Below are 11,176 nucleotides of genomic sequence, written 5' to 3'. Positions count from 1 at the left end.
GTGGGCGCCATGTCTGGCACTGATCGTCATGATTCGGCAATCGTACTCCGTACTTCTCAGAAGAAACTCTCCGATTGGGCATAGTGTTTTCAACTTATTTAGCTTTTCATCGTGTAAATTGAGGAATAGGGGGATTTCGAGAGACCTAGCATACCCTTCTCGACAATTTTAATCAACGTTTAAGAATGGCCTAAGTGTGCTTCACGACAGACCGATTCTGGAATGTTTGACGGAAGCGGGGAGACCAGTCAATAACCTCTCGCGTGTTCGTAGCCAACGCCTCCTTCGAGTTTCAAATTCTCTCCGGCGACTTGGCGCACTCGGTACTTGTTGGTTGGCGCTGCATTGCATGTTTCGCGTGCTTCAACGGGCACCATATGATTCGCCCGCCTGTGGTGATTTCATCCTGTTGGAGAGTTTCCGACAACTTTTACAACCATCGCCTTCCTTCTCGAGTTTAGCGCGCCAACAAGAGGGAAAGAAAAGAGACAAGAACCAATCTTTGTTGCCTTCAATTTTTGTTCAAAAACCAAAAAACCGGAAGGCTTTGCAGATTCTTCCTTGAATTTTGAGACTGAGTGATTGAGTCAGAGACATGACCTTCCTGTTTCAGTTAGAGCCCAGACGGACAACAACTTTTTGTTCGTATCAAATCACTTTGAGGCCCGAAATATCCCTGAAATTCATGCACATTCCCGTCCATAATAATCCCCGATACCAGATTTGTGCCCTTAAGGCGGTGGCATTCAAACTGTTTCCATAAGGCAATGCTTTCGTTAGCGCATCGTCAATAAAATCAGTGTTGCAAAATGCCTCAACTTCTGACTGCCGGCCAAGACAACGGCCGAAGGCACCACGATGCTAGAAATGGCCCCGCTCGAAGGTCTCTTCTCTTTAATTGATTGTCGGCTCGGTTCAGCGGCAATTTCTTTATCCGACGCCTTCGTTAAGCTGGACTGGGCCTCATTTTGTCGGACTGTTGGAGAGAAAGCAAGCCTGAAGCCCATCCATACTACATAGACCTTCGCGGAGCTTGTCACCTTTCTCCGTATGCGTTCCCGCGTTCTAAATCTGCATCAGAAAATAAATCAAAAAAGAAAAGAAAGAGGGTCTGGCGAGGTTTGGAAATTGCTACGGCTATTGATCAGCACTAGGGTGAAATCAGCCATATCTGTTCCAGCTTAGCGCTTAACAGAGGAGGATTTTTAGCGTTGTTTGAGGGCCTCGTTCCAACCCTGGCTATTATTTAACCATGAATTGGCGAGGATTCCGTCTGTCAAGCCAATCAATGCAGGTCTCAAGAGCCGTGAAGTGAAAAGGGAAGACTAGAGGTTGATGTGAAATCATCATAGCAAGTCCGAAGCGCTCGTCCATGTTTCATTACGATGCAACGCTGGCAGCATTTTCCGGTCTGTCAATCATTATCATTTTTTGAGAGTCAGAGTGGCAAGCTCTCAGCTGTTGCGATATTACTGGTCGGAGAGATTGATCAACTCGCTTCTCTCATCCCGTCCAAGTCACATTGACAAACTGGGTTGTCGCTCGCTCAGAAAAATTTTCAGGGGGCGTGGCATTAGATTTCAGACAACCCTAATAATTTTTCAATCCTCATGATATGCTCATGATTATGTTCTGACAAACTAATTTTTGAGAAAATAATCCCGGATTTCGCTGGTGCTTGGATTTGTCTCAAACAAGGAGACAACTTTTCGCATGAGAGACGAAACTCATCCTTTCAGGAATTTAGATGGAAAGGTACTTATGACATCGTAACCTTTTGCGCCGCTCTAGCCGTGCCGAATGAAGCTCCAGGTTTCGCCGTTTCGGAGCGCCAAAAATGGCGTTTCCATGTTGCGGATCACAGGGGGTTGTGTGGGAAGAAGCGAAGGGGAGAGCCACGTACTAGATTCCTAGGGTCGATCCGGGAGCTCAACCCCTTTGGCTTTTACTGATAACTGGAGCTTCTAAGTTCTGTCCACTATTTTTCCGGGGATGGAACCCTTAATGCCCAGGGGGGGCTCCCCAATGTCTACACCCTGGCCGTACTTAGTGACCCCAAACAAAAAGCCATTGAAGTGGGGGAACGTAATCCCTGTTGACACACCAAAAGGAATCTTCAGGTCATAATGTGGTACAGGGCAATTGCAAGCAGAATTTGTGCCGGCTTTTTTCGTGCCTTGTACTATAGGTTCTTTCCCGTTAGAAAATTATCAGTGCAATAACTTTCTGCGCAGTGACATATTCCCCCAGTATTCCCCGTCCATTTCGTGATGTCGAGCGTTGTGGAACTTGCGGGTAATATCTCCGTTCATTCTCACACTAGTAAATTAAATTGTATTTATAGTTCAACATCGTGGAAATCTAATAGGGCTTGCAGGTCCGCAAGGATGCCTAAAGTTTAGTTATGATGTTCGTAAAACCACCTACGGAGTACTGACCTCCCGATTGCGCAAGGAAAATGACCGTTTGTAAAAAGAAAACCACATAACTTCCTGACATGACGAAGTTTCGAAAGGACCCTCCGAATTACCACTCATATCTTCGCTAATACCCACCTTCAAAATGGATATCTTCATTGTCTCATTCGATGACTAACCTTCGGTTAGAATGTCCTCAAGACATGGGCTTTGAGGACTAAGGTCACCACCCTTCTTTCGTCCGATTTAACGCGCTGAAAAGCTATCCGTAGCGTCGGGGTTATGAAAATTGTGGTTGGCTGTAAAACATCGTCTGGTTCTTAATCGCAACTAACGTCAATTCCTTCCAACAGAGCTTATATTCTGCGCTTGTTCCTCGTGACGTCGTTTCAGCCTTTCAGGCGACGGGGCAATAATAAATGCCAATCCGAACATCCCGATCCCCTTCTGGCATAGTGGCTTGTGGCGTGCACCGACGGAGCCAGCATAGCAAGCCAACGGCACTGAAAATTCGTGGTTCTTGCGCCTTTACCCATTTAGTATGTCGCTGGCCAAGACCACGAAATGGAATGGCATATGGGCCGATGTGATGCGTGTTGTTGAACCTTATCCTATCCTGGCGTCCTGCGCACACAGGGTTTTTTGCTTTTATTTCGGTCTTTTTTTTTTTTTTTTTGAGCTTGGACATGTGAACGAAGTGTGTTGAACAACAAGGCCCTTGTGTCCCCTGAAAATTAGATTCCCTGATGAGTCTAAATTGGATGTTGCAGGGAACATCGATTAAGCAGACAGGGTATGCACGGTTCTTGTGCAAAAGAAGCGCGAGAGACGCGATGGCTCCTGACCAGGGATAACTGTTTAGGACTTTTTTCCCCAGTACATTGACAATATCTTTTGCTTTTGCATTTGTCTTTTCTTCTCTGTTCTTTTGCTTTCAATTCCAAGTCCCCGTTGCAATTGGCGCTATCGTTGGCTTCCCTCAGACACGAACTGTGCTTAGCCTCTCATCCATCAGCGGGTGGGTAGAAGAGCTCCAAAACAAGAATATTTACGAGAGTGCTTCGAGCGCAACTTAGTTTGCAGCCACAGAACGAAGAAGATGCGCTTAATTATTCCCTGGGTGGCGGAGCAAAATCGTGATACGAATTAGATATTCTTATTCATGGGCGAGCGTGCTGCATCACGAAAACGAGTTTCCAAAACTTCACTTTTTATGTTTGGAGGCTAAGTTTCTCCTCCGTTTGTCTTGGTTGAGCTAATGGTTTCACGTTTGTTTTCTTTAATTCGGGATTGGCAGATGGCACGATACGGTGGCTTGGGCTGTCAGCCACAGGCGTCAAGAATTGGAGAATGTGATATAGAATCGATGTCATATGGTGTCCAAGTCTGCGAAAAACCTTTCAAAACGGGAGAAAATGGCTGATTATTGGGACCTGTTTGTGTTCTGGGACAGGAACCCCCCTCAGATGGAGTCAGATCAAGTTTCAATTCCGAACTTCGTTTTCTTTGTTTCTGTTCATCGATTGACTTCAGGATCTCCAGAGTTTGAGGCAAACTTTGTCTTCAAGAAACGGACGAAAACTGTTAAAAATTCAATCTGGAGGGCATCTGTTCCTGAGAGGCAAATGCCTTTGCTTTGCTACTTTCCGAATCACAAGAAATGATCACTTACCTGATTCCCCGAAATAAATTCCCGCGCACCCCCTGTCCAGTGGTACATGCTGAAAATATGCTTAAAAGAAATGCCTGCAATGGCGAGCAGGGTAGTGACTGGAGGGCGCCAACCGGACCCTATAATTGAGGCTATGAATGAGGGAGCCCTCATTTTCGCTTATGGGCATGCCCTACAACGGTTCAACTCTCCACAAAGGTGGGCCATTACGTCCAAGATCTGCAATCAGACGGATTTTCGATGGATCCATTTGCTCATCCTTCCCCTCTTTTGGTTTGTTTGGTTTTATTTTTCCGCCCCGCGTTAGCTTGCTTGAATGTGTGATATATTTTTCTTGCGTTCTCCATTTACGGCCGATGATTCTTATTATTATTATTATCATCGCGGACAATTGCAAATGGGATAACCGGCTCTTGACACGGTTTATGGGAATTTTCTCTCCTTTCTTCTCGTCATTTCCATATCCGGTTTCCATGGCCGAGGAACAAATTTTTACTGCCTGGACTTTTTGGTGAGACATGCCATTGTATCTTTGACCTTTGCCCTAGTGGACCTTAGGCCTGGCCCAAGCGCTCAATTTCCCACAGCCTTTTCTTTCCTTTCCTTTCCTTTCCTTTTTTTTTTTTTTTTTTTTTCTGACGGCGTATCATCTTTTTTGGCGTCGCGTCGCGTGTTGTTTGTCCCGCGGACTGAGAAAATGTCTGTTGTGTGATTTCGGAGATAAGCATTCCCGCGGTCACATCCCCACTATCCTGATGTATATTCTCTGGTCGCGAAATCTTACCGCGTCCTCGATTTTTATGATTGATCTTCATCTTTCATTTTACTCTGTTCGGGAGACACGTTGTGGCCGTGGTTTTCGGGCGTGTTGCTCTTCTCCATCATTGCCAAGACTTGAACGGGCTGAACAAGAAGCGTTTCGGATTAATTTTGGGTAGCGCCACGCACTGCTACCTGAGGACTTCGTGAGGAGTCGTCAGACTGTGCAGTGTAACTTGTAAGCAGTAGCACCGTGGGGGCACATCCGAGGCTTGGAAGTGCCCGGATTAGGCATAGATAAGTGGGTTGTGATGTGGGGGTCTTTGTCTTGTCCAATTTCTTTTTTCCTGCTTACTCCAAGGGCGATGACAAGTTATCAGCTATTTTTGGGAACGGAGGTTGGTACCCTGCTTCGTTGGCCAAGTCGAAGGGCATAGTTAAGGCAACGCGATGGGTCAGTTTATTCAGGAAGTGCCAAACATGTTCTTGACAGCTCCAGTTTCAGCAGCTTCTGCGAATCAAAGCAAATCAAAGCTAGCCGTGGTTTCACGAAAAGAAAAGAAAATAAATAAGAACCGTTTCATCGTCGTTCAAGTCACAATCACACCATTATACTATTTCTCCGATAACCGAGGGCTGAGCTTTCTGGCGTGATCATCTCAAAGAGGGACTGATATCTGGCCCCTAATTGGTCACCACCTGTGGATGCTCTGGTTCGATGACAGAAGCTAGGAAGACTAAGGAAGTACTTCCGCGCCTAGAGTGAGACGGTTTGCATGATCGGCCAAGGTTGTCAAACTACTTTAGCAGGTAGCAAGTCTTGGAGGAAATGCTTGATGAAAGCGAAAGTCAAAGAATCGAGACCCGTCTTCTTTTGTTGTGGAGATGACGACAAGAATAATCATGATGATACTGTGGTTGAAAAGGCGGCAGAAAAGCGGGAAGTATCATCGACGCAACTTGCATAGCTCAAGTTTAAACCGATCGTTAACCACCACAAAGTGCTAGGTTAGCGAGCTTCTGGTCCATCCAACTGTTAGATTCTGGGATATGATGACGTTGGATTGACACCATCATCAGCAGTCAGCTACGGGCAATTTGAATGATCACCTTTTTGGGCTTTCTCGGCTTTTGTTGTGGTTTTTGGGCTTCGGATTGTTGATCGATTATACCCAAGTAACAACTTGGCCTTCTGTTCGGTTGGAAAACGCATGTTCCGCCGTTGGTCAAACATTTCAAGTTGTTACCCACGGCCATCCGTCATAACTTAAGCCAAGACGCAATGCTCCCGTACAAGTACGGACTCGACAGGAGATCTAGATATCATCACTCGAAAAATAGTATCGACAGGAGATCTTGTTTCATACGTGGAAATAACAAATGAAAACGATGGAAGATCATTTCATCTTCACTTCAAGGTTCTTGCAGAGTTCAGTTGGATTAATATGATTGTGGCGTCGGCGCAATTCCGCGGTGTTGTGGATATTGACGGGTATGTGCCGGGGGAGCAGAGATTATTCCCTGTATCTAGCCGCATCAACAGTAAACTTTCCTGGTTGCTTGCAGGCTTCCATCCATCCATCTCGTCACGCAGGGGGTCAAATGGTTGGATGAAGGGTAAGGGGATGATGCGAGTGCTGAACGGCTTTCTTTGCTTTTCTTTTCCTTGGCGTTTATTTTCCCTTTTGCTGGAGAGATCAACTGCTTCAACTTCAACAATCCGCAGTATTGAGTAGGGAACGACTGAACACGGATGGCGGTAAATTACGTGAAAACGCAACAAGTAGCAGCTCTACTCATACGTCTTGAATCTCTCTATCCCATCCTTATTGTTGAGTGTTGTTCGTCTTGCCCATACGAAGTGGTTCGATTAAAGTTCACGCATCCAACCAGGGATACGAACAACCAAACGCTCCTTGTTCCGGCGCCCTTGTCAAGAAAGGGCACGATCTTTCGCGAACACCGGTCGGATAATCAGTGGCCCGAGACTCAAGGCGATTAGTTGTACGATCTGTCCTTGCACATCCTAGGGATACAGTGTCGTGTGACAAAATGGATATATCGAGCTCAGAGGCGTGAAGAACTATTCCACGTTACTTTAAATATGGCCCTCTTTATTTCTTTCATGGCATGGGCAAAAGTCACATTATCCCCTCTCGTAACCTAGAAGAACTTCAGTGGTATAATAGTCCGATATCACCGAAAGCGAGCAACAGCTTTCGAGCGATTCAGATCTAGATTATTTGACCTTTAGCACGCAATTTAACCACAGGAGGAGTCCGTTCGAGAAAAATGCGACTGTGTTGCTCCATTCTTCTCCACTCTCACCATCTAACTAATTTAACCAGCTTCGCCAACTTCTGGTTGGAATCCACTTTCCTTCGATGATCACTGGCATCAGTTTTTTATCTGTACAAACAAAGTAACAATGCCAACGAGTTCCAATAAGCCACTTTCGCGTGATGAGAACTTGGGATATGAAAATGAGCCCCTTGCGATCTGATATTTACTTATATTTATATTTATATTTATTTATTTATTTTTTTTATTTTTTTTAATTTTTTTATTTTTTTTTATTTATTTTTTTTTTTTTTTTTTTTGAGGGGAGGAGGAGGGTTAGGATGGTAAGACGAGGCGCGTACCCTCGGAGTCCAGAGGATCTTCCCTTATTTTTCGCTACTAAGTTTGTGTTTCTCCAAGAGACGACGCCGAGGCTTTTGTGACTGAGTCCTTCGCATCACATCAACTTCCCCACTGGCGTGGTGTAGAAGGTAAGAAACACGCAGAATGTGAGGATCAGACGAAGAAACGGGGGAGCAGTAGCGCCGTTTACTTTTCTGTTCCTGAGTCGGGATGTACATGTAATCCGTCGAACCTGTTGTTAAATTAATGTTTTCAATTTTTTGGAGGGGGGGTTCGTTTTTATTTTTGGATGTCGAGATGCCCCGCGACTCCCCTGCCGTTTTCAGGTTCTCGAATTCGCGGTTGGTTCGAACGGAAGCAGTGGATATACCATGGCGGGCTTAGACGAGGAACTGCGAAGTCTGCAATCAGTACTCTATAGATGTATATGTGTATGTATACATATATATATCATTAAACGCGTCGAGTGCATAGTATATAGGGCCCTACTGCGCACACGTTGAAAAAACAATCGTCATCATCATCGCCATCATCATCGTCGCCATCATCATCAGCGGAAACCGCAGTGGAGGTCTTTTCTGAGGCGAATGCCTGGCATCAACTGCCTGTGGGCTGGTTGCATTCTTACGTTGAGAGCAGTGAGAGAGGGTTGCGAATGGCTGAACGGGGCTGCGGAGTCGGTCGTAGTTCATCACTAAGGCTGATCCTCGCCTATAGCAGCAGTGCTACCTCGCAGCTAAAGGCTTCCACCAACTTCTCACATCTGCGTCTTTTTCTTGCTTTTTTTGACTTTTTCCTTTTCTTTTCTTTTCTTTTTTTTTTTTTTTTTTTGGTCTTTCCAAACCTATTTTTGATTTTCTTTTCTTTTTCCGATGGTCTTGCTTCCTAACCCAAGCTAACTAAACAAGCCTCCCGGCGGTGGTATTATTATTAATGCCGCCTAGATCTACTGCTAATTAGCAACCGCTTCTGATGCAACGCTCTTCTCGCCTTTTAATATTATTATTCTCGCGCTCTCTCTTAATGCGCCCGGCGATGATTTCTTCCAAGTTTCTTTCCAGACATCATTATCCTCCCCCCCCCTGGAGTTCATTAGTCTCCGCTTTCTCAGCTTCCCCTCCCTAAGCAGAGTCAAGCAGCAAGACTAAATAATAATAAGAATCGCTTCCCTGACCCCTCCACTTTTCTTCTTTTTTCTTTCTTCTGCTCTGGCCGGTTTCTTGTACTGTACGGAGTACCTTCGCTCGTTCTACTGCGCCGTCTAGTTTTTCTTTTCTTTTGCCCCAGCGAGAGCCCCCAACATTCCCCCCCCCCGTCTCCTGTTAACAGGCGCTAACTCGCACACGCCCCCCTCCCTTCCCAGTCCCAAACTATCTTTATGCCTGTCAGACTGGTCGTCTCCTTCATCCCCCTCCAATGGTCGTCTGTTCCATTGTTCTTCTGCCTTCCCTGCCCATACACACGCGCTCTGTAGCGTTCCAGCCTCTTGGCCGTTGACCCCCTTAAAGAAGCTTTAACTGATCCCCCAAGCCCTGATCCTCGTCCATCCCGCCGCCTAATAACCCCTCCCACAGCAGCCATTCCCTAGACTCCCAACTCTTGAGTTTCTTCAAATCACAATCAACAGAGCCACCCATCTTTTTCCCCCCACCCCCCCAAAGAACGAAAAGGAAAGGGGAAAAAAGGGCCTTGATCCTGTCAGGCTCTTCTTCATCTATCCTCCGTTGGAACTACCCATCTCTCATATCCTCCTGTAGAGCCTCGCTGGTGAGGGGTCTCCCCTCCCCCAATATCAACCCCTTAGCGCACCAGGACCGGTTGCACGAAACTACTGCATTTCCTTTCCCCTGCTGCTACTTTTGTTCCCACGCCGTCTCGACATAAAGGCCCAAGCCGCCCTCCCCAGCAAGCCATGGCAGCCATGGTTCAACCAGCCAACTTGGGTCCGCCTCCATCCAAGTACCATAAGGAAGATCCGCAGCTACCAGCGCCGTCGCAGATTGATGATTCGGTGAGTCTGAAACATTTTTGTTTCTTCTGAATACTTCTTTTGCATTTCCCTGTTTCGTGCAATACTTCAAGAAAAAAGCAAAAAGCAAATATCTTCCTCAAGATGGAAGAAAAAGCAAAAGACGAACCAGAAAAAGCTCAAAATACGAGAGGGGCGGGAGAGGGGCGGAAGGCAGAAGACTAAAGGAAGAAAAGAATTGGGTGAAACTCTCTGAGCAACAGCACACTTGCAGCTTGTATTGTGACACCCGGTATTGTTATTTTCGTTCCTTTTTCTTCTGCTTTCCCTCTTCTGTTTTCTCTGGTGCTTCTTTCCATCTTCCTTGCGTCCTATCTTGCTGCACCTCTTTGCTTTTGTTGTTATTCATGCGTCCCTGTGATTCCTGAGTTGCGTCTTGGTGTCTTCTGGGGTCGATCCTCTTTGTTCTACTTCGCTGCTCCTTGCTTCCTATTTGCACTTTTATCTCGTACCTTTGATCATCGCCCATCACCACCTGCTCTCGTTCCTTAGGGGAAACCCAAAAAAAAAAAAAAAAAAAAAAAAAAGGAATTCTCTCGCAGTTGCAGCCGTTGCAGACATGCTCTTGAGGTCTGGTGGGTCGCCCTCTACTTCTCCTACTTCCCTGTGCCTTTGCACTCCTGTACCCGTCGCGTCAACAGGGGCCACGTTTCATCCTTGTTATATTCGCGATTCAACGCCTTGAGGCTGGCACGTGAGGAGAGCGCATTGCGTGTTGGACGCTCGAATCCTGCGCAATCTCTTCAGTTGCTTGTCCTTGAGGCTACGTTGTCTCGCGATTGTTTTCGATGGTTCTTCACGTCAGTCCCGCTGAAAGCTGGCTGAACGTATTGGACTCCGCAGCGCAGATACCTTGCTGCTGATCGAGGCGATTCCTCTTTGCATGGGTTGCCCAGTGGTACCTTCTTTGGTGATGGGGAGGGATATGCAGCTAGGCGGACCATCCCTTCCGGGGTGCTTACGTCTCTCACCCGCTTTCTTTTCTTTTTGCCCTCTCACTTTTCTTTTCGCAAAGGCCTAGTCCACACGTGCAGGGAAGGTGCAGGGCAGGTCCTCGTTCTTAACAGAATAATGCCTGTCCTTAGCTCCCTTAGTTGGCGGCAATAATGGGCGGTGAACGGGTGCAGGAGAGAAAGAACGAGGGCTCCTTGTTCCACCCACTCCGCCGCCTATTGCCACCTCCCCAGCCCTCCATTGCGCACGCCCTCCAACCCCCTACACGGCGGTTAGCCCATCACCTCATTACTTTTTTCCCCTTGAGAAAACAAAACATCCATGGTCTCCCACTACCATGAGTAGATGGTCGTTCCTATCGGCTTTTACTGTCCTCTGTACTCTGTGCCTGCGCGTGAAAGATGACCGCCCTTGTCAGAATGCACGCATCTTCTCCGCGGTTCCCCATATTATGCGGCCAACCTTTGCCTTGCCTATTCGATCTACCAAAATTGTGGCATCCCCCCCCGCCTCCTCCCCCTCCCCCGGCCTAGAGTCATCAGTGCCACCAAGCAAGGGTTGTAGACTGTGTTGATCTACCGAGTCGCCTGGCCTTTCAGACTTGGTCGTTGACCCTGATCGTTTGTTTCTTTTAAATCCCCTTGAAGATCGGACAAAAGCACCGGTCAACCCGCGGCGTGCGCTCCCCTTGCAGTGACGGAA

The 11,176-nt window shown here is 46.9% G+C and overlaps 2 protein-coding genes across 2 annotated transcripts; both read right to left on the bottom strand.

Annotated features, from left to right (window-relative positions):
* Nucleotides 1–3,933: 3,933 nt before the first annotated feature.
* HCAG_00696 (predicted protein) lies at nt 3,934–4,904 on the bottom strand (the record flags this gene model as incomplete). Its single annotated transcript, XM_001543600.1, has 4 exons — nt 3,934–3,978; nt 4,090–4,208; nt 4,300–4,356; nt 4,730–4,904. The coding sequence occupies 4 exons, from the start codon at nt 4,902–4,904 to the stop codon at nt 3,934–3,936; spliced, it is 396 nt and encodes a 131-aa protein (XP_001543650.1).
* A 3,539-nt stretch (nt 4,905–8,443) lies between these two features.
* Nucleotides 8,444–9,414, bottom strand: HCAG_00695 (predicted protein; the record flags this gene model as incomplete). Its single annotated transcript, XM_001543599.1, has 3 exons — nt 8,444–8,573; nt 8,837–9,075; nt 9,301–9,414. 3 exons carry the CDS (start codon nt 9,412–9,414, stop codon nt 8,444–8,446), a joined length of 483 nt encoding a protein of 160 aa, XP_001543649.1.
* Nucleotides 9,415–11,176: the final 1,762 nt, after the last annotated feature.

This window comes from Histoplasma capsulatum, genomic scaffold, assembly GCF_000149585.1.
Source record: "Histoplasma capsulatum NAm1 scaffold_1 genomic scaffold, whole genome shotgun sequence".
In the NCBI taxonomy this organism is placed as follows: domain Eukaryota; kingdom Fungi; phylum Ascomycota; class Eurotiomycetes; order Onygenales; family Ajellomycetaceae; genus Histoplasma; species Histoplasma mississippiense.
The sequence above is the reverse complement of the archived record's forward strand: the minus strand, read 5'-3'. Positions and strand labels throughout refer to the sequence as shown.